Here is a 20,863-nt window from a genome sequence, read left to right on the forward strand (position 1 = left end):
TTGTTTGTTTGTTTCTGTAAGGGGTCTAGTATTGTGTTACCGGAGAAGTTTCATGTTTAGTTTGGAAAGTTTTTATTTTAGGTCCAGCGCGCGCGCCAGATTGAGGAGACACCACGTGACGCGTGTTTATATTAAGAAAAACTTAGTCTTTTTATTTCTCTTTAGGTCGGGACGTTGGACAGACAACATCTATAGAGATGGAATGTACACAATGTAATTTCTTTGGTCATTATAGGAAATTGACATTTTGATCACAGTTCACCAGCAGTGCATGATTTGGATTTAATTGATCCGGTGTAACTTTAAAACACGTTTAAGGATTATTTTCTTAAAATGTATATTTTTCAGCACCAGTTTGTAACAGATAAGTTTTTCAATCCAGGAGCGGACATTTTTATTGTAGGATTTCATTGAGAATTAAGGACCTAGCAAGCGATTTTTACGGCATTGCCATTCTTTTTCTCTAGGAAAAGTCTTGAGAGATATCGGCACCACGTTGTTTTATGAACCTTTAGTACACGTATGCCCTGCTGACTGTGAATTTTGGGATCGATTGGACTTGTAGTTTCAGAGTTTAAGTGATAACAAGGAGGTGGATTTTTTTTCAGAAGAGATGTAAGAACAATATTAAAGTTCAATTCTTCTTGAATAATTGATAGGTCTTTCCTTCCATTTTCTTTTAATTATACTGTCATAAATAAACCGTATTCAAACCGAATGTCATTTTGAAAAAGAGGGGGTCCAGCAAATCATTTAAAATTAAATCAGTTTGAATGATACAATCAGTCGAAAAAGGCACCAATTCCCGAAATGCAGATGTGTCACAGTTTGACGTCGCGAAAATAACAGTTTAGTTTAAATAATATGTTATTCAGTTTACGTTAGCAACATCATTACCTCCCCTGTACCTGTATCGTATGCCCTTTATTGACTAATTTTCTTTGTTTTCTTTCTGTCACCTAGTGTCACATCTGTTTGTCTATATATAATGAAATGTCATGCATCTATATATAGTCTTTGGCCTCTACGTTGAGCTCTGTCACAGGTCTAGTCATAAAGTTAATTGTAAAACAAAAATACATTGGACATATAGGCTAATAGATCTCTGATAATTTAATGTACACTCAATATCAAAGATGTCTACATAGAGGGCTCACGCAAACAAAAACAAAAACAAACAAAAAATAACTGTATCCTAGAGGACGAGTTGGTTTTTCTAACATTTGGGCGACTTGTCCTAATATTAGGACGACTTGTCCTAATATATGATGTATGATTAAAGCGCCTAGCTAACTATGATGTTTATAGCGTGACACGAGGAAGAAGAAATAATATTTAAAAAAGGTAACTTGGTAAGATTCACGAGACCTGAGAATGATTATCTACAGTACACTTTCATCTCTATATAATTAATCTTCGCGCTATCAATCATATGTGACGAAGCTTGAACAAGTGACCTAATAATTTCCATCTGTTCATTTTGGACCTAGTCCAAACAATCATGACGTCTGGCAAGGCTATTTTTTTATTTTTTTCTGGGACGAAAGAAAATAGCCTTGCCAGACATCATACTTATTTGGACTACCTCCTACCACTTCGAGCACTCGTGATTGAAATGTCATCCCTGAAAAACACAAGAAGGCCCCAAAAATATTAAGGACAATACAATGGTAAATAATAACGTACGGGCTCACCAGTCACCGTACGGGTATCCCTAAATATTGCACGCATTTTTGTCACGGTATAGAAGTTCCTTCATTATATAAGTTCCAAAAGGAAAAAGTATTCTGGAATATTATTTCCATTAGTATGAATATCACAGTTTATTATATACTTAGTAGTAAATACAGATAAATTGTATGTAATACAATCAATGGCAAGCCTGCTGTATCAGCCACCCGTGATGTCAGTCTGAGACATTGAGTTGTAGCCCGAAGCCAGTGTCTAGTTTAAATAAGCTGGGACTAGTTAACGTACACTGCCAATAGTCTGACTGGTCTAGTGCATATCTGTGTGCACTTTTTTAATTGTTACTTACCGTAAGTTAATGCAGAATGTCACTCAACGCCATCAATATTAATAAACTGATACTCTCTTCCTTGCAAAAATTTCGTAAACCAGGTTTGATGTTCTCCCTAATAAGTGATTATTAAAAAAAAAAAAAAAAAGCGTGAAAACAGTCAGTACCACGTGTATTGAAAATGTAAAATTTTGGTAATTATTGATTGATTTATGTTTCATAGACTGAATAAAATATAATTATAACAGAAAATAAAAAAACATTGAACATTTTTGCGTCAGAAGATATTAATTCGTAACTGCCCGCTTGTCTTCGTGTTTATTTTAGACGATTGATTATTAGGACGACTTCAGTGACTGGTTACCGTTAATTTTATGAGGAAGTGGAACCAGTTTTGTTTTCATTTGAAAAGTGTACACATAATTTTGGTCACAAACATCGTTTAATTAATATACATGGCTTTACTGTCAGTAAGTGCGAGACCATGAAAGGCACCAAAAAGGCCGTCTCACAAGTCTGACAAAGTTACGGAGGCTTAAAAAAATACGAGGATCTTGAATGTTGTTATCTCTAATCAACATGGTTGTAAAATCAGAGCGTTGCATCTAATTATGATCAATTATCAGTCTGGTGATTTTGAAACACCTGTAGAGTTTTGTCAATTGTCAATTGTCACTGTATATTACAAGATAATACAAATTTCACACATAGCGGGTATGATGAATGCATAGCGGCCAAAATTCTATGCGTAGCGGTACCGCAATGCATGAATAGCGTAGGGAAAACACTGGGTTCCTAGACAAGTTCATATATCAGATACTCAAAGCAATAGTTCACTAAATTTGATGTATGGAATGATTGTGAGGTTTACATGTTTAACTGGCAGGTGTCATTTGACCTTGACCTCATTTTTATGGTGCAGTACTAAGTCAATGTGAAGTTTTTGAGTTTTGGTCTTTTTTTCTTAAACTATATGCAATAGGTCAACTATATTTGGTTTATGGAAATATTTTATCACCATGACCTATACATGGTATACCTATGTCAGTCTTGCAGGTTTTATTTGACCTCGACCTCAATTTAACAGTTCATTGCTCAGTTTTTGTGTTTTGGTCTGGCTTTTTCAAAATATAAGCAATAGGTCAACTACACTATATGTGTTGTATGGAAGGATTGTAAGGTGTATATGTCTGTTTGGCATGTACATGTATCATCTGACCTTGACCTCATTTTCATGATTCACTGTTCAATGTTAAGTTCCAGTGGCGGATCCAGAGGGGGGGTTCCGGGGGTGCGCACCCCCCCTTTATTTTTGCCGATCAATGCATTTGTATCGGGACATATGTTTTGCACCCCCCCCCCCCCCCCCCCCCCCCCCTTTCGAAAATTCCTGCATCCGCCCCTGAGTTCTTATGGCAGAGTTTTTTTCTCAGATATTATAAGCAATAGGTCATATGATCAACTACATGTATATTTAATCCAAAGAATGATTGTCAGTTGTACATGTCTGTCTGGCATGGTTCATATGATTTTGACCTCATTTTCATGGTTTAAAGGTCAATTTTTAGTTTTTATGGTTAAGTCTGTGTCTTACAAACTATTATCAATAGGTCAACTATATTTGGTGTATTAAATGGTTAGAAGGTGTACATGCTTAATTATTATGCCCCCGACATAGCGGAGGGGCCATTAAGTTTACCCTTGTCTCTCGGTATGTTTTACACATTTATATGTACTTCCTACAACCAGTGATCTGGAAAGATTTGTTCTCTATGGGCCCAGGGCCACCTAATAATAAAATCAATGGGCCATTTTTAGAGTTGATGGCCCATGTTGTCAAAGGAGTGGGCCATTTGTTCACTATAAAAAAAAAGTTAAAGAAAGTATATATTTCAGCAAAGAGTTAGTGGTAGTAACCTGTATGATTTTAATATTTTAATTGATATCATGGATTTTGTGCCTTGCGATTTGGTAATTTCAATTGCAACATGTTCATTAACAGAAATAATGCAAGCTTACTTAAAGATTATAATAAGAGAAAAATTCTCGTCTGTAGTAGCCAAATTTCAGAAATTTAAAGTTGTTTATAAAAACTTATATCATGAATGATGGTTAATTAGTAAGTTACATGTATACTGCATGTTGCTATTATTACCATAGGAAAACACCTGAGACGTCTCCAAAAAATGTACGTGCTCCTATCATTGGAGGGAACACTTCATAGTTGTGTACACAAACACGGCAACATGACATAAGAAGAAACTATAAAAATCAGTTAAAAAAGGCTTAACTTAACGGAGTGGTCATGGAGGGGTACTTATACATCCCAAAATCAAAAAGGCACTAAGTACAGATCTGAGAGTATTCAAGGCCAATACCAACTAATAAAAAAAATCATGTTACTTGGACTATAATCATGATAATATCAAATATAAAAGACTTTTTTTTAAAACTTTTTCATTATGTTTTTTTCAGTCTTTTATCATCAATTGTGGAAGACTTTTTTTTTTACTATAAATGATAAATGTTGCATATGTATTTAGAAAGATTGTTAAATGGTGATATAATTTTTAGTGTATTTTTCTTTTGCAGATTTTTGAAGAAATACTGTAGAAGACATTTTTATAAAGCTGTTGTTTGATCAGACATTGTCAAAGCAGTAAGTATAATCAAGAGAGGTCACCTACATATACATAAATAAACTCATTAAGATTCCGGGATTGAATTTAGTATATACGCCAGACGCGTGTTTCGTCTACAAAAAACTCATCAGTGACGCTTGAATTTAAAAAAAAGGACAGACAAATAATTAGACACAACATAGAAAAATAAAGACTAAGCAACACGAACCCCAACAAAAAATGAGGGTGCTCCAAAAGAGTAAGCAGATCCTGCTCAACATATCATGCATATGATACTGTCAAGTTGATCATGTGGTAAATAGTCTGAATTCGCTAGGTCACAAAGTTCAAATGAAGTAGATGTAAGCAATTATAACCAAACTGTACGGCCTTCAAAAATGAGAAAAACACATTCTGTATGCCTATGGTTGGCTATAAAAGGCCCTCAACATGAGAAATATGAAACAATTGAATTGAGAAAACTAAGGGCATAATTTATAAGAAAACAATTACCAAAAAATAAATATGATAGACATGAAACAGCAACTACAGGCTTGGAACTGGCCCATAAAACAAAATGTGGCGGAGTTTTTTCAACATGTTTGCGAGCACTCAACCTTCCCCTAACCTGGGACAACGGTATAACAGAACAACATAAGAAGAAATATCATGAATATCAGTTAAAAAAGGCTTAACTTGATAGATAGATACAAATAGAATTACATGAACAAAAACAGAGTTGATATGGAGGGATACTTATACATGTTATACATCCCAAAATCAAAAAGGCACCAAGTACAGATCTGAGAATATTCAAGGCCAATACCGACTAATAAAAAAAAATCATGTATATTGGACAAAAATATCAAATACAAAAGGCTTTTTTTGTTTTTAACTTTTTGATTATTATTTTTTCAGTCTTTTATCATCAATAGTGGAAGATTTGTTTTTACTATAAATGATAAATGTTGCATATGTATTTAGAAAGATTGTTAAATGGTGATATAATTTTTAGTGTATTTTTTTTGGCAGATTTTTGAAGAAATACTGTAGAAGACATTTTTATAAAGCTGTTGTTTGATCAGACATTGTCAAAGCAGTAAGTATAATCAAGAGAGGTCACCTACATATACATAAATAAACTCATTAAGATTCCGGGATTGAATTTAGTATATACGCCAGACGCGTGTTTCGTCTACAAAAAACTCATCAGTGACGCTTGAATTTAAAAAAAAAGGACAGACAAATAATTAGACACAACATAGAAAAATAAAGACTAAGCAACACGAACCCCAACAAAAAATGAGGGTGCTCCAAAAGAGTAAGCAGATCCTGCTCAACATATCATGCATATGGTACTGTCAAGTTGATCATGTGGTAAATAGTCTGAATTCGCTAGGTCACAAAGTTCAAATGAAGTAGATGTAAGCAATTATAACCAAACTGTACGGCCTTCAAAAATGAGAAAAACACATTCTGTATGCCTATGGTTGGCTATAAAAGGCCCTCAACATGAGAAATATGAAACAATTGAATTGAGAAAACTAAGGGCATAATTTATAAGAAAACAATTACCAAAAAATAAATATGATAGACATGAAACAGCAACTACAGGCTTGGAACTGGCCCATAAAACAAAATGTGGCGGAGTTTTTTCAACATGTTTGCGAGCACTCAATCTTCCCCTAACCTGGGACAATGGTATAACAGAACAACATAAGAAGAAATATCATGAATATCAGTTAAAAAAGGCTTAACTTGATAGATAGATACAAATAGAATTACATGAACAAAAACAGAGTTGATATGGAGGGATACTTATACATGTTATACATCTCAAAATCAAAAAGGCACCAAGTACAGATCTGAGAATATTCAAGGCCAATACCAAGTAATAAAAAAAAATCATGTATATTGGACAAAAATATCAAATAATAAAGGCTTTTTTTGTTTTTAACTTTTTGATTATTATTTTTTCAGTCTTTTATCATCAATAGTGGAAGATTTGTTTTTACTATAAATGATAAATGTTGCATATGTATTTAGAAAGATTGTTAAATGGTGATATAATTTTTAGTGTATTTTTCTTTTGCAGATTTTTGAAGAAATACTGTAGAAGACATTTTTATAAAGCTGTTGTTTGATCAGACATTGTCAAAGCAGTAAGTATAATCAAGAGAGGTCACCTACATATACATAAATAAACTCATTAAGATTCCGGGATTGAATTTAGTATATACGCTAGACGCGTGTTTCGTCTACAAAAAACTCATCAGTGACGCTTGAATTTAAAAAAAAAGGACAGACAAATAATTAGACACAACATAGAAAAATAAAGACTAAGCAACACGAACCCCAACAAAAAATGAGGGTGCTCCAAAAGAGTAAGCAGATCCTGCTCAACATATCATGCATATGGTACTGTCAAGTTGATCATGTGGTAAATAGTCTGAATTCTCTAGGTCACAAAGTTCAAATGAAGTAGATGTAAGCAATTATAACCAAACTGTACGGCCTTCAAAAATGAGAAAAACACATTCTGTATGCCTATGGTTGGCTATAAAAGGCCCTCAACATGAGAAATATGAAACAATTGAATTGAGAAAACTAAGGGCATAATTTATAAGAAAACAATTACCAAAAAATAAATATGATAGACATGAAACAGCAACTACAGGCTTGGAACTGGCCCATAAAACAAAATGTGGCGGAGTTTTTTCAACATGTTTGCGAGCACTCAACCTTCCCCTAACCTGGGACAACGGTATAACAGAACAATATTCAATCAATCACAATCAAGGGTTCTTTAACTTCACTTCATACCTTACTTGGCCTTCTAGAGAGAGTTTATTGTAAATAGGGAATATGTCAAAGAGCAAAGAACCTGACCAAAGAGCAGATAACAGCCGATGGCCACCAATGGGTCTTCAACACAGCAAGAAAATCAGCTGGCCCCTAAATAAAAATTTGTACTAGTTCTGTGAAAATTGACGTCATATTTGAATCCAAAACATATAAATGAACTAGGTTAAAAATAAACACATTCTGTCATGGTTTAAAAAACATGACTTTGACTGAGTATTTTCATACTACACATGTATCATGACTTTACTTGTTATAGTTTTTATCGTCATGAACATGCATGAAATATTTGCCATTGGACGTTAGGTAACCAGTAAGCAACAATCAATCATATTACAGTACTGCCATTTTGATATCAGTATTTACATTAGAGTTTAAAATTGATATAAAGGTCAGATATTTCTCTGTATCAATAGTTAATTTTGCGTTTGGTTAATAATTTGTACCTCTTTCTTGTGACTTTAGGTAGTCTTATAGCTTGTCGGTTACAAGCATAAAATGACGTTCATTCTTGATTTTACAATTATTCAGCTATTTCAGCAGAACATGTATGCAATGCTTTTATAATATTTTTATACCCCACCTACGATAGTAGAGGAGCATTATGTTTTCTGGTCTGTGCCTCCGTTCGTTCGTTCGTCCGTCTGTGGGTCCGTTCGCTTCAGGTTTAAGTTTTTGGTCAAGGTAGTTTTTGAAGAAGTTGAAGTCCAATCAACTTGAAACTTAGTACACATGTTCCCCATGATATGATCTTTCTAATTTTAATGCCAAATTATAGTTTTGACCCCAATTTCATGGTCCACTGAACATAGAAAATGATCGTGCAAAGTTCAGGTTAAAGTTTTTGGTCAAGGTAGTTTTTGATAAAGTTAAAGTTACATCAACTTGAAACTTAGTACACATGTTCCCTATGATATGATCTTTGTTATTATAATTCCAAATTATAAGTTTGACCCCAATTTCAAGGTCCACTGAATATAGAAAATGATAGTGCGAGTGGGGCATCCGTGTATTATGGACACATTCTTGTTTTCTTTTCACATTGTTTTCAACATTTAGTTTAATCATGTACATTGAATGTTTAAACATGTTAAAGAGTCAAAGAGGTAGTTTGAATACTGTTTACATCAACAATATGTGATATCTTCGTTCATAGCTTTTATTATCACTTTTTTTTTCAGCATTTTATTTTGGAATTTTAGCCTAGTTGGTTTACATCCATAGCTGATTTCTATACTTTACCAATAGAGTAAGTATTTTTTTTTCAGCATACTTATAAAAAAGCTTAACAATTGATATTGCTCAATATTTCCCATTTCTGGGAGTATTGCATACCCTATAAAAGTTTGTCCACTTGGGTTATCCTGCCTATATAATACTTTGCCAACCCTTTAGTGCAGAGAAGTGAACATTCTTTTCATTCTATCCAGGCCATTCATGCAATTTATTAATAATATTGTTATACTCATCAATCAAAAGAGGGACAGTCAAACTCATGACAATGCCATGGCAAAAAATGAAAAGGACAAACAGACAAACAATAGTACACTTGACACAACATAGAAAACTAAAGAATAAACAACACAAACTTCACCAAAAAAAAGGGGTGATAGTTCACAAAATGATGTGTATTTAAATAACCAGACTTGTCAAGAAAACCATTTAATCATATATTAAATAAGTTAAGCATGGTATATAAATGTGCAATTTATATGATAAAAGAAAGATAACTCAAATTTAAAATATTTGATAAATGCAATACAATGTTTATTTTAAGTTAGCATAGCATTCTTTACCCGTCAATGGTTTCAAGCAGTTATATTTTTTTATGAATATGGATACATGTATGTTTATGCATTTTTTCTGTAGATTTATTTAATGCTTGAAACTTTTTCAATATGCATTTAGATGTATATTATTTTGTGTTCATTATGGAGTTCTGAATTTAAATATATTAATCGTTTCATCAGCTTCTCAAATACAATAAAAACTTTTGTTCAAATGAACAGTTTCACAAAGTGTAAACAAAAATGTTTTTAAGGTTACATCCTTGAAACAAACAGGTTAATCAATCAGTGTACTATTGATTTGATTAAAAATTTTATTTATATTTTTTTTTTTGGCATTTCAAGCTTTAAAAACAAAGTTGGACATGACAAAAGTTTGGTACTGATAATAGTAAATCTTTTACAAAACTTGATATTGTCATAACAATATTTTTATACATTTTTTTTTCATTTCAGGTGATGCCACGTAAATCAAATAAGAGCAAAGCCTCCAAAGCCAAAGAACAAAAACTAAGAATGAGAGAAAGAAGGTTGGCAGAGGAGGCTTTGCAACAGTCTACTGATATTGATAAAATTGCAGGAGAAAGCACTGAGAATGGTTATCCTGAAGGAGAAAACACTGTTGATGAATTTACTGTCAATAAAATTGAAAGAAATGACACTGTTAATGATTTGACTGTTAACTCTGTTGTCAATAAAAGAAATCACACTGATAATGAATTGACTGTTAACTCTGTTGTCAATAATACTGAAAGAAATCACAATGTGAATGAATTGACTGTTAACTCTGTTGTCAATAAAAGAAATCACACTGATAATGAATTGACTGTTAACTCTGTTGTCAATAATACTGAAAGAAATCACACTGTGAATAAATTGACTGTTAACTCTGTTGTCAATAAAAGAAATCACACTGATACTGAATTGACTGTTAACTCTGTTGTCAATAATACTGAAAGAAATCACACTGTGAATGAATTGACTGTTAACTCTGTTGTCAATAAAAGAAATCACACTGATAATGAATTGACTGTTAACTCTGTTGTCAATAATACTGAAAGAAATCACACTGTGAATGAATTGACTGTTAACTCTGTTGTCAATAAAAGAAATCACACTGATAATGAATTGACTGTTAACTCTGTTGTCAATAAAAGAAATCACACTGATAATGAATTGACTGTTAACTCTGTTGTCAATAAAACTGATAGTAATCACACTGATAATGAATTAACTGTTAACTCTGTTGTCAATAAAATTGAAAGAAATCACACTGTTAATAATTCAACTGGACATACTGTTGCCATTACCACTGAACAGGTTCACCATGATCACACTGTGTATGAATTGACTGTTCCTTCTGTTGTCAATAAAACTAATTGCAATCACACTGTTAATGATTTAACTGGGCATATTGTTGCCAATACCACTGAACAGTATCAAACTGTTAATGAATTGACTGCTCCTTCTGTTGACTGCAACATACATTTAGTTAAGACTAATTTGAACAATTCAGAATTGAGTAAACTAAAACGTTATTCAGATTCAATTAACAATCAGTTAGAAAACAAGCAAGCATGTCTGGGTAGAAATAATAAAAATGACTTTGATAACAAAGCAGACAAATCTGTAGATTCCAATTTATGGAAAGGTGAACAGAAAACGGGTATGCATGTAAATATCGGGTTTGAAAATCCGATTGTTTTATATGATTTATCAAGATCACAAGTAACACGAGAACAAAATAATCTAGTCATTCAGGGTAGTTTCCATCAAGGAAATACAAGGTTTGGTGAAAACGCTGGGAAACAATGTGTTAGTAATTGTTTATCCGCAATAGTGCACAGTAAATTGAAACCAGTTTTTGCATGGAACAAGTTTTATCTTGACAATATACTAATTGAAGGTAACGACATTTATACATCTGTGCACGGTACTAATAATTATCTCTGTGTGGAAGACCTTCCAGAATTTGTAGATCTAAGAAATCGTATTATTCATTGTCGCAAGAAACGTTCCATTTGTGCATTTGTACATGACGTTGACCCAGATTTTGATGGCGTCTTACCTTTAGACCAAGCCCTGCAATATGCATTAATAGACTCAGATGGATGCTTTGTTACTGTAAGAGCAACAACATCATTAGTAATAAAGCAGAATAACAAAATATATATGTTTGATTCTCATGCAAGAAATCGTTTTGGTCTAGTAGATAATTATGGTTCTAGTATTGTATTTGAACTTTCTGACATTCAAGCTGTTTACCAACACTTCTGTAATTTTGTTCAGGGTGATCAATCTGTACCTTTTGATGTAACAGGAATTACTGTTGCAATACAAGACACAGTTGACAGTAATGTAGATATGACATTGCAAGATAATACGCAACATATTGAAATACAAGATAGTGTACCAATACTAGGTTATTTAGATAATAAGCATAATATTGAAGAAAATGAGACTAATGAAGAAACAATCGACAATTTAAAGGGAGGATTGTTGAAAAATACCAAAAGACTTGTATCTGATCTTTCAAATGACATTGAATCAGACATATTAATGGACATATCACACAATGTATCAGATGACATTGAATCCGACAGGTTAATTGACATATCAGATGACATGGAATCAGTAGATTTTTCAAAGGTAGGGTCTCCATGTACATTCATTAAAGAAAATGAAGTTTCTGATATAGAAATGATGTCTGATTGTAGATCTAATTTTTCTTTCAAGCCATTAGATTATTATTCTAAAAGGAAACTCTGTACAATATTTAATATATCTCCAAAAGAAGTGAATAAGAACACGTGCAGTACAGATTCGTGTAATATTGGCATTCCCTTTGAAACAAAGCCCATCATAGCAGATGGAAACTGTCTCTTTAGAGCAATATCTTATGCTGTTTCACAAAGACAAAAATTCCATACAAAAGTTAGACAAGACATAATTAAGCATAGCTTGAGTATTTCATGTCAATTGACCAGTCTATTAGAAAATCAATATGATTCAGTGGAAGAACATATGAGTGGTCGTAAAATGAGAGAGAACAATTCATGGGGAACTGCATTGGAAATAATCGCTGCAGCAGACCTTCTTAAAACGGATATTTATACGTTTTATAATGGAGTATGGATAAAGTATTCATCGTCTCAAATTTTTACAAACAGTGAAATAAATGAACGTGCAATCTATCTTCAACACAACGGAGACTTACAACACTATGAGGTTGTATTATCAGTTATACCAGAGATGCACACACCACTTAAAAGTAATAGAGTTGCAATGAAGAGAAAATGTGAGCAAAATGATTTATTTGTTCCAAAGAAACACAAAAATCAGGACCAACGGGCTAGTAGTCTAAATGATGAAAACAATTCTTGTGTTAAATCGTCACAGAAAGAAATACATTCAGGTAAAGATGTAACTGAACAACAAAACTTATCAAAATGCGAAATAGAAAAATTAAAGTATCACACTGATTCTCAATTAAGGTACAAGAAATTATCAGCACTTAAGAAAAAATATTCGAACGATAAGTCGTACAAAGCTCAGAAAATAAGAAAAGGAAAGGAGAAGTATCAGAATGATTACACATATAAATTAGATATTAAAAAAGCCTCAAAAGATAAGTATAGAGCAGACGAAAAACACAGAGAAGGAAAGAAAAATGAAAGCATTGAAAAATATAAAAATAATGATGAATTCAAAAATAAACTGAAACATGCAAGCATCCACAAATATGCTACTGACAATGAACATCAAAATAGAATTAAACAGGCAAGCATTCACAAGTATGCTACTGATGATGAATATCAAACTAAGGTGAAACAGGCAAGCATTCACAAGTATGCTACTGATGATGAATATCAAACTAAGATGAAACAGACAAGCATTCACAAGTATGCTACTGATGATGAATATCAAACTAAGGTGAAACAGGCAAGCACTCACAAGTATGCTACTGATGATGAATATCAAACTAAGGTGAAAGAGGCAAGCATTCACAAGTATGCTACTGATGATGAATATCAAACTAAGGTGAAAGAGGCAAGCATTCACAAGTATGCGACTGATGATGAACACAGAAGAAATGTTAAATCTCAGGTTTTGTCTAAAAGAACTCTTTTTAAAGAAGAAAGCAAAGACATAACAAAAGTTATTGAAAAATTTAAGAAAGATGTATGTGAAGGACCTGAATATATTTGTGCTTGCTGTTTTAGACTTTGTTTTCAAAATCAAGTCATGGAATATAAGAAGGAATTGTATCAAAAGGATTCTGTAAAAGATGTAGCAGACGCTTGCATTTCTGATAAGTATTTACATAGATGTTTAGAAGGGTGCGAAGATGAATGTAAGTATCAAGGAACTAGTAGACAATCCCTTTGGATTTGTTACACATGTCACAGAAAGATCCAGAGAGGAAAAGTGCCTGCTGAATCGTTTTTTAACAACTTATCATTAGATGATGTTCCTAATGAACTAAGCAGATTAAATCAACTAGAACAACATTTAGTTTCTCTTAATATTCCTTTCATGAAGATAATTGCTCTACCTAAAGGTGGCCAAAAGGCAGTTCATGGACCATGTGTTTGTGTACCGTCAGATATGTTTAAGGTAACTACTACTTTGCCTAGATCTGAAGATGATAATTGTTTAGTTAAAGTTAAGCTCAAAAGGAAATTACAGTATAAGGGTTATGAGGAATATCAATTTGTTGATACTAAACATTTAGAAGAAGCATTGCTATTTTTAAAAGGAAAAAATGAGTGGTATTCAAATATAGTAATCAATGAAAAGTGGTTAAACCCTATTCCTTTACAAAATAACGAATGTTGTCCTGAAATAGAGAGCATGGACACTTCAACAACAACAAATGAAACGTCAAATGATAATTTGCAAGATAGGTCAAATGCAGAGGAACAAAAAAATGAAGCGGATACATACTTAGATGATACTTTACAGGGCGTTCAGTTGGACACATGTTTACAACCTGCTGATATTGCACAGGAAGCTTTAGATACATTGTTTGATAAGGAATTCAATCTGTCACCTGCAGAGGAAAATAACCCTGTAAGTCTTTTGAGAACAAAGGGTATTGAAGCTCAAACGTTTCCAGTACATTATCCTACAGGTAAAAACACATTGAATGAAGAAAGAGAAGAAAAGTTATCTTTATTAAGATATTTCAATCTGAGATTAATGAGTGTAGAAAACCGATTTGCAAGAGATACTTCTTATATATTTTTTTGTCAATATATGTCTGAACTAGATAGAGTTATGTCAAATGTTCAAATTTCCTTAAGGAAAGGATCGGTGTTTTCAAATGGAAAGAAAGTAACAGGCAAAATGCTATGTGATAAAGACACATTACATGGGTTATTCCGAAAAGATGAGGCAATAAAGTTTATGAAACCTGTAAGAGGAACACCTCCTTATTGGCAAGCTGAACAAAAGAATATTTTTGCTATGATTCGTCAGTTAGGTATTCCCACATTCTTTGCCTCGTTTTCTTCTGCAGACTTCAGATGGAAAGAAATCATAGAAACAATATTGAAGCAACAAGGAGATATTCGTAAGTTTGACGAACTTACTTGGGATGAAAAGTGCAAAGTCCTTTGTAGTAATCCTGTTACACCTGCACGAATGTTTGATCGTAGATTTAAAAGATTTCTAAAAGATGTTATAATGTCAGGTGCTCAACCAATTGGCCATGTGATAGACTACTTTTATAGAGTTGAATTTCAACAAAGAGGTTCTCCACACACGCACTGTTTGTTCTGGATAGAAGATGCCCCAAAATTTAATGAAGATGAAGATGATACTGTAACTGAGTTTGTTGACAAATATATAACATGTAAACTACCGCTGGAAACCGAGGACTCAGAGCTAAAAGACATTGTCACAACTGTACAACAACATAGCAAAACACATTCAAAAAGTTGTAGAAAAAAGGGAACTGTGTGTCGTTTTAATTTCCCAAGACCACCTTCTGAAAAAACATTTATATCACGCCCACCTAAGGATGATGAAGAAGAATGTAGTGTTGCTGATGACACTGATGAAGATGTTGACGATGATGTTATTGAAAAACCAAAATCGGGAATTAGTTCATTAGACGCTAAAAAGATATTAGAATCTCTATGGGCTGTAATCAAAGACTGTGAAAAGGAAAATTTGACTACTACTGAGTTATTCATAAGGGCAGGAGTATCTCAGGAAGATTTTCAAGAATGCTTTAGGTCAGTCACATATAGAAATACTGTGGTGTTAAAAAGAAACAAAGATGAAATGTTTATCAATCAGTACAACCCACATCTCCTGAAAGCATGGGATGCAAATATGGATATACAATACATATTAGATGCTTATTCTTGTGTTGTTTATATAATAAGTTACATCAGTAAATCAGAACGTGAACTTGGACTGTTGCTACAACAAACAAAAAATGAGGCCGCTGATGGAAATTTGGATGCACAACAAACAATGAAACAAGTAGGTACTGCATACTTTCACTTTCGAGAGCTGAGTGCCCAAGAAGCTGTTTTTAGAGTGATCGGCTTAAGTTTGAAGGAATGTTCAAGAAAAGTTGAATTTATTCCAGTTGGAGAAAATCCTTGTAAAATGAGCATTCCTCTAAAAGAACTTTTAACCAAATCAAAAAGCGCAAAAACAAAAAAAACTTCAAAGGAAATCGATGATGATGATGACACTGATGACGATGATGATATCGAACTTTGGATGAAAAGCATTACTGATAGATATAAAAGTAGACCAGAACTTGAATTATTTAATCAGATGTGTTTAGCTTCATTTTGCTCCGAGTTTTCAGTTTTAGCAGAAACACAGATTCCAAATAAAATAAATGAAGATACCACATTCAAACTTAAAAATGATATGGGATACATCAGAAAGCGGACAAGAACCCAGCCTGCTATTATCAAATATGCACGATTTTCCATTGAAACATCGCCTGAACAGTACTACCAAAGTATTTTACAGTTATATTTACCTTACAGATTAGAGGAACAGTTAAAACCGCCACAATTTTTGACCTATGAATTGTTTTTCAAATCAGGAATGGTCAGGTATAATCAGAAAGAGGTTCTTGTTAAAGTCGAACAAATAGTTAATACTAACATGTCCAACTTTGTGAAAAGTGGCAAAGAGCTAGAAGCTGCAGAAAAAAAATTGGAAGAAAATGATTACCAAGAAGATGCATGGGCAGACTTATGTCCAGAAACAGAGAGTGAAAGACGGCAATGCATTGAAGCAGACAAATCTTCAACTGTCATGGAAGTCGATAGTCCTGAATTTGGAATACCAGATTTAAATAAAAGTAACAAGCCAGAGATAGTTAGTGGAAATGGGATTAAAACTTGTTTACTAAGGTCGGAAGTTATACCCTTGTTGAGAGGTTTAAACATGAAACAAAGGCGTATTTTCTATAAGGTAAGAGAATGGTGCAACCTAAAAGCCAATGGTAAGAATCCCCCTCCCTTTCACGTCTTTGTAACAGGCGGTGCTGGAACAGGAAAAAGCCATCTGATTAAATGCTTACACTATGAAACCACAAGAATTCTTGCTCGCTGCTCCCCTAGTCCAGACGATTTGACAGTTTTATTGACTGCACCTACTGGCACTGCAGCCTTCAATATAAATGGATTGACGATTCACCATGCTCTTTCTATTTTCAAAACTCTTACTGTTGACAAAGCGATGCTTGGTGAAGATAAGCTTAACACTTTAAGGTCAAAATTAGAAAATTTACAAATTTTAATCATAGACGAAGTCTCAATGGTCAACAAGAGGTTGTTATTTTTTATTCATGAACGGTTGCGTCAGATCAAGAAAAGACCTGAAAAAGATCCTTTTGGTGGGGTTTCAGTGATAGCTGTTGGAGATTTTTTTCAGTTACCACCAGTAAAATGCCGTAAAACTGATAAACTTTATGTAGATGATCCATCGAATCCTTTGAACTATCTGTGGAACGATTTCTTCACTATTGTAGAATTAGATGAAGTGATGAGACAACGTGAAGATGGTTTGTTTGCTCAGTTATTGAATAGACTTAGGATAAAAGACAAATATTCTCCGTTAGAATCCTCAGATTTAAAAATGTTAAAGCAGTGTATAGATAGTGGGACAGATGAAGCTTTACACATTTATGCTACTAATAATGAGATTAATATTCACAATACTGACATGGTTATTAAACTGTCCAGTGAACCTAAGTTAATTGAAGCACAAGATTTTGAAAAAAATAAAGCTACAGGAAAACTAAGAAAGAAAACAGCACATTTTTCACAAACTGATATTTGTCTCCCAACTTCAATTCTATTAGCTGAAGGAGCCCGCGTAATGCTGAAAAAGAATGAAGCCGTCAATGATGGCTTGGTAAATGGGGTAATGGGCACTATTGTCAGCATTGCAGAATTTTTAGAAGGGTCTTTGCCAAATGTTATTTTTATCAATTTTGACAATGAGAGAGTAGGAAAAAACGCTAAGATTCAGAAAACAATAAATGGGAAAAGATGCGTTGGATTGGAACCATCTATAGAGGACATACCATTCAAAAATGGAACGAGAAAACAGTTTCCTTTGCAGTTAGCATGGGCATGTACTGTTCATAAAGTTCAGGGTTTGACAGTTTCACAAGCAGTTGTGGATTTGAATAAATGCTTCACTTATGGCCAGGCATATGTTGCATTGAGTAGAGTTACTACAAAAGAAGGGCTTCATATATTGCCAATTGATGATAAAAAACTTGGTCAAAAAATATACTGTGATCCTGATATCATAAAAGGCATCAAATCAATGAAAAATTATCTGCCTGAAAATGTAAACGCATCATCTGAAGAAACACTTGTAACTATTGTTTATCACAATATCCAAGGACTAAGAGCTCATAAAAATGATTTAGTGGCTAATTCAGACTGTAAAGATGCAGATTATGTCTGTCTGACTGAAACATGGCTTGAATCTTCCTCTGATCATGTTTACCTTCCTAACTATGATTTATATCACCAACCAAGATCTGCAGCTTACACACCGACTAATTCTGTGTTTAAGAATTTGCAAGCTATGGGCCACGGAGGAGTTGGAGTATATGTAAAAACAGATTCTGAATATGAAAATTGTAACTTTACGGTGGAAAATCTAGAATGTATGACTTTCAGAATTCCCTCCATGAATGTCCTTGTGGCAACAATATATAGAACTCAGAAGTATCAAATTGGAATATTTCTTAAAACATTTATTTCGTTTGTAAACAAATTGACTGAACTTTCAAACAATATCATTGTTTTAGGTGACTTTAATCAAGACATATTAAAGGGAGAAAGATCCATATTGGACTATATGACTTCAAAAGGATTTCAACAGCTAGTGGAAGAGGCAACAACAGAAGGTGGTACATTGATTGACCATGTGTATGTCAAAGGTTGCTCAAAAGTAGAAGTCAAAGGCATTCCAACTTACTACAGTTATCACGATGCTGTATCCGTAATGCTTAAAGAAAGCCGATAAGTATCAGAGATATATATACGGTATAAAGTATCCTCAGACCTCAGGGGGAGGGGGGATGGAGAGAAAGAGGTCCTGATCCCAAAATCCCTGGCTTAATAAACGCAAAATCCCCAGGTCCCGAATTTTGATAAATTTAAATCACAACATGCCGAAATTCGAAAAAATAATTCACGGATCCAGAAATGGTCGAACCCGAAATCCCGACCTTAAAAGCACCCTACCCTGTAGTCCCGATAAAGGTCATTTCCCACTCGCAGCTGTTTCCAGAATGTTGCTACAAAAAGCTTCATAAAAAGGAAAAGACAATTTAAGTTTTAGTGTCCACTATGTGTGGGGGGGGGGGACTTTTCAGTTTTAACTATTCAGATTCAAATTATTAGTGAAACAACATCCTTTTTCCCCACCAAATAAAATTCATACATAATGTCACATTTCAAAAAGCCATAACTTATAAAAGGAAAATAAACTGACAACGCCATGGCAAAAAGAAAAAGGTGAAATGGCAAACAAAAATACACATAACACAACAAGGAAAATAAAGCTGACCAACACAAACTCCACCAAAACCTATCTCATTTTATTTGCTTTCTATTTCAGATCAAACCACCAAAAGACTTCAGTGGTGTGCAAGATTACTTGAATGTTTGACTAATCAAAGTATTGTTTAAATATGTCATTGTTGGATGATTTTAATATGAATACAGAAAGAAGGCTTCATTTATTCCACTTAGTAGCGTGACTTTTTTATCAACCATTTTTATATATTTATTGTTACATTGTTCTAATTTGTAAATAATATTTCATATATAATGTCTCGTAAGCCAGATGTTTAGCTTGATATTGTTTGTTAATTACGTATGAATATTGTGTATGAATTCTTTTTTTATTGCAAACAATTCGTGTCACTTCAATAAATATATTTACTGTCAATGTCCAATTATTTATTGTTTTCGTTCAACATAAGGATTACCTCCAGTAAGATATCATTGTAGTTGATAACAATAAACTATTGTTGGCAGATATTTTTAAGTATGAAATAGTGGTTAAACACGTTGGTTTGGTTAAACACGTTGGTTAGTTAAACACATTGGATAGGCTCAATTACAACAAGCGAAGAAAAAAAAAGAGACCTTGGATCCCGTATGAAACAGATGAAACGGAAACATGCATTGATTGATTGATTGGTTGGTTAAACACGTTGGTTGGTTAAACACGTTGATTAAACATGTTGGTTAAACACGTCAGTTAAACACGTTGGTTGGATTGGCTTAATTAAAACAAGCGAAAAAAAACACCTTGGATCCAGTATGAAATACATGAAACGGAAACATGCATTGATTGATTGGTTAGTTGGTTGGTTAAACACGTTGGTTGGTTAGTTAAACACGTTGGTTAAACACGTTGGTTTAACACGTTGGTTAAACACGTTGGTTAAACACGTTGATTGGATAGGCTCAATTAAAACAAGCAAAAAAACCAACCTTGGATCCCGTATGAAACACATGAAACGGAAACATGCATTGATTAATTGGTTGGTTGGTTGGTTGAACACGTTGGTTGCTTAGTTAAACACGTTGGTTAAACATGTTGGTTTAACACGTTGGTTAAACACGTTGGTTAAACACGTTGGTTGGATAGGCTCAATTAAAACAAGCGAAAAAAAAACCTTGGATCCCGTATGAAACACATGAAACGGAAACATGCATTGATTGATTGGTTGGTTAAACAAGTTGGTTGGTTAGTTAAACACGTTGGTTAAACACGTTGGTTTAACACGTTGGTTAAACACGTTGGTTGGATAGGCTGAATTAAAACAAGCGGAAAAAAAACCTTGGATCCCGTATGAAACACATGAAACGGAAACATGCATTGATTGATTGGTTTGTTGGTTGGTTAGTTAAACGCGTTGGTTAAACACGTTGGTTTAACACGTTGGTTAAACACGTTGGTTAAACACGTTGGTTAAACACGTTGGTTAAACACGTTGGTTGGATAGGCTCAATTAAAACAAGCCAAAAAAAAACAACCTTGGATCCCGTATGAAA

General features: G+C 33.5%; 1 protein-coding gene across 1 annotated transcript; it reads left to right on the forward strand.

Moving 5' to 3' along the window:
• The first annotated feature begins 1,299 nt into the window (after window positions 1-1,299).
• Window positions 1,300-19,466, forward strand: LOC134702879 (uncharacterized). Its single transcript, XM_063563427.1, has 7 exons — window positions 1,300-1,352; window positions 4,613-4,679; window positions 6,737-6,803; window positions 8,685-8,752; window positions 9,747-12,922; window positions 13,061-18,794; window positions 19,416-19,466. Exons 5-7 carry the CDS (start codon window positions 9,750-9,752, stop codon window positions 19,464-19,466), a joined length of 8,958 nt encoding a protein of 2,985 aa, XP_063419497.1. The 5' UTR covers window positions 1,300-1,352; window positions 4,613-4,679; window positions 6,737-6,803; window positions 8,685-8,752; window positions 9,747-9,749.
• Window positions 19,467-20,863: the final 1,397 nt, after the last annotated feature.

This window comes from Mytilus trossulus, unplaced genomic scaffold (assembly GCF_036588685.1).
Source record: "Mytilus trossulus isolate FHL-02 unplaced genomic scaffold, PNRI_Mtr1.1.1.hap1 h1tg000733l__unscaffolded, whole genome shotgun sequence".
Taxonomy (NCBI): domain Eukaryota; kingdom Metazoa; phylum Mollusca; class Bivalvia; order Mytilida; family Mytilidae; genus Mytilus; species Mytilus trossulus.